At 45.2% G+C, this 2,812-nt stretch overlaps 1 protein-coding gene across 1 annotated transcript in view; it reads right to left on the reverse strand.

Annotated features, from left to right (window-relative positions):
* The window catches only part of DLGAP1 (DLG associated protein 1), a 342,771-nt gene that overhangs the window by 67,282 nt on the left and 272,677 nt on the right, over positions 1-2,812 (reverse strand). Inside the window, exon 6 of the mRNA XM_003801620.2 lies at positions 1,742-2,115. Coding sequence (XP_003801668.1) covers positions 1,742-2,115 — 374 coding nt within the window. The remainder of the gene's footprint in view (positions 1-1,741; positions 2,116-2,812) is intronic.

Below are 2,812 nucleotides of genomic sequence, written 5' to 3' on the forward strand. Positions count from 1 at the left end.
CGGCTACTTGGGAGGCAGAGGCAGGAGAATCGCTTGAGTTGAGGAGTTGGAGGTTGCTGTGAGCTGTGATGCCACAGTACTCTACCCAGGGAGACAAGGTTGAGGTTGAGGCTCTGTCTCAAAAAAAAAAAAAAAAAAAGGAAAGAAAGAAAGAAAGCTAGATTTCTTAAAAACTCAGTTTCCAAAATAATGTTAAGAGAGAGAAATGAAGAAACCAAAGGCTCTGACCAATTACGATTACAGAACTTGCCCAAGACAACACAGGGAATCAGCCCGGGCTCTTCCCCATTCCTCAAAATTCTTTGTGCGGTGGGAGGCGAATTATTTTCCACCCAAACCGAGAGAGATGTGGGGGTAGGGACTGGCTTTGGGGCTTGTCTCCTGTGTTATCTACTCCCAAGCGCCAGTGCTTCAAGTTCAAAGAGACTTGACAACTTGTGCTATGGTAACCTGCAGCTTGTAAAAAGGCATTCGGCTCGTTGCTGCTAGAGAAAGATTAATCGCCCTTTAAAAGTGGACTCTGCAGATGTGGCTGTAAAAATATGGTATCTCTAGAAAAAAAAAAATATATATATATATATAGTATCTCTGTGAGAATATGGCCCACGCCTGCTGGTAGATGAGCCTTAGAGGTGGCTGTGTGGACAGCTTTACTCTCACCGAATTGAGAAGTTCTTATTCAAAATGCACCTGCAGAATGATACAGCACAACAAAAAAGGGGAGAAAGAAGGATTCTTCTCCTGTGACAGAAGGAAATTTCTGGAGGGTAAACCAAGCCAAACAGATATTAAAAAAAAAAAAAAAGGCAGAATCAGTTTGATCTTATCTTTGAAAAGCAGAAAACAGCAAACTGAACTGAGATTCCTGTTGAATTTTTTACCGTTTTTATGAAACGCATGATTGGGCTGAAACCAATGCACATTCTTTCCTCATGATGCTGTGATGTGAGTTATTGCTTTCCACACTATCAATCCCTTTGGTCTTTTCTCCCTCGCCCCCACATCTAGGAGAAGTGATTTACACTTGGTTCTTGCACGGTAATTCAGTAGTGTTGAACGTACTGTAACACCACTGGTAAGCCCCACTCAGTGACCCAGGTTAGTCTTGGATATTCACTTCTTTTTTGTGAATCAAAATGTGCATTAGGACTCTATGGTACCTTAGGTTTGACTGGAATTATTATTGTTATGTTTCTAGAATTATCCTGCAGTTTAAGTCACATATTGAATTTTTTTTTTTTTTTTTGAGACCAAGTGTCTGTTGCCCAAGCTAGAGTGAGGTGGTGTCACAGCAACCTCACACTCCTGGATTCAAGTGATCCTCCTTCCTCAGCCTCCTGAGTAGCAGGGACCACAGGTACCTGCCACGATGACCAACTAATTTTTTCTATTTTTAGTAGAGATGGGGTCTTACTCTTGCTTAGGCTGGTCTCCAACTTAAGGGGTCCACCAGCCTCAGGCCACCAGAGTGCTAGGATTATAGGCATGACCCACAGTGCCCAGTCCATATATTTAATTTAGAGAACAAAAATTATAGCCTCCAATAATGTCTACAGACAAAATATCTTCCTAAACTTCATTACATTGAACAAGGCAGGAAGTCTAGGGCCAATAATTTAAAAATCTGGTCTGACATAAATATACCATCCAAAACGGCAAGACAGCTAATCTAGAGGAAAAAAATGGGGCACTTTCTCAGTTTGGAGTTCCCATCTCGAAGGACAGAAAGGGAGGCTGTTACCTGTATCCCGATGGACAGGCATCTGTTTTTCTTAAAGTGGTCCTTCTTCCTGTCCTCCGTGGTGACCGTGGCTATGGTGGTGGTGGTGGTGACGGTGGCGGTGTTATTGCCCATGTGTTGACTTGCAGGGCCGTGGATCTGGGCGTTGGCAGCTTCGATGGCAGCTGTCAGAGCCTTCATACTGTCCAGGCTCTCCGTGGAGTTGCTGAGTCCAGACTGGCTGACAATATCTCCGCGCTGGCCCTGTCCGTCCATGTAGGCGTCCTGGGCAGACTCTGTGCTACTCTGGGCTGTGATAGAAATGAAAGGTTTCGTGGTAGTTCTGGGTGGGACTGGAGGTGGTGTCTTCTTATATGTTGTAATGCAAGATGACACTGGAAGACAGTGAAAACAAAGACACTGTGATTCCTGCGTGGGTCTGAGTTTCTGATACTGTAACTGACAGCGGGTGGGAAATCAGGGCACACGGAACACACTGAGACGTTCACACGAAAACAAGTCCATTGACAGATTAAGGGAGATCCCTGGTTTGCGGGAGATATGGGGGCTCCTTCCCAGGAGGTGACATCACTACGCAGTTGAGGGGAAAAAGACTAGAAAACATCAACCTCCGGCATGGAAGTTTCTGAAATGGAAGTTAATACGAATCAATGTAAACGAGACATGATTAGCCCAGGCGACCACGCATACGTACACAGGGTAAAGTGACGGGAGTCTCTGCCTTCCCGGGAGAACAGTGAATATAGCTAACGTCAAACACTTTACGGAAGATCCTAGTGGTTGATGGTAAACACTGAAAAAGAAGGGACAGCCTGGAGGTTGTGAGGATGTGGGTTCTGATCCTAACAACAGTGGCGAGGTACTGGGGAGCACAGCACGCCATCAGAGCACCCCACTCTCTTTGTCTGCACCCAGGCGATTCTTTCATTTGTTTCTTTCCTTTCTTCCCTTCCTCCCTCCCTTCCTTCCTGCCTTTCTCTTTCTTTTTGCTTTCTGTCTGATTTTCCTTCCTTCCTTCCTTTCCTTCTTTCTCTCTTTCCTTCTCCATCTTCCTCCCTCCCTCCCTTCCTT

The sequence above is a fragment of the Otolemur garnettii genome, unplaced genomic scaffold (assembly GCF_000181295.1).
Source record: "Otolemur garnettii isolate 467f Iridium unplaced genomic scaffold, OtoGar3 scaffold00213, whole genome shotgun sequence".
In the NCBI taxonomy this organism is placed as follows: Eukaryota; Metazoa; Chordata; class Mammalia; order Primates; family Galagidae; genus Otolemur; species Otolemur garnettii.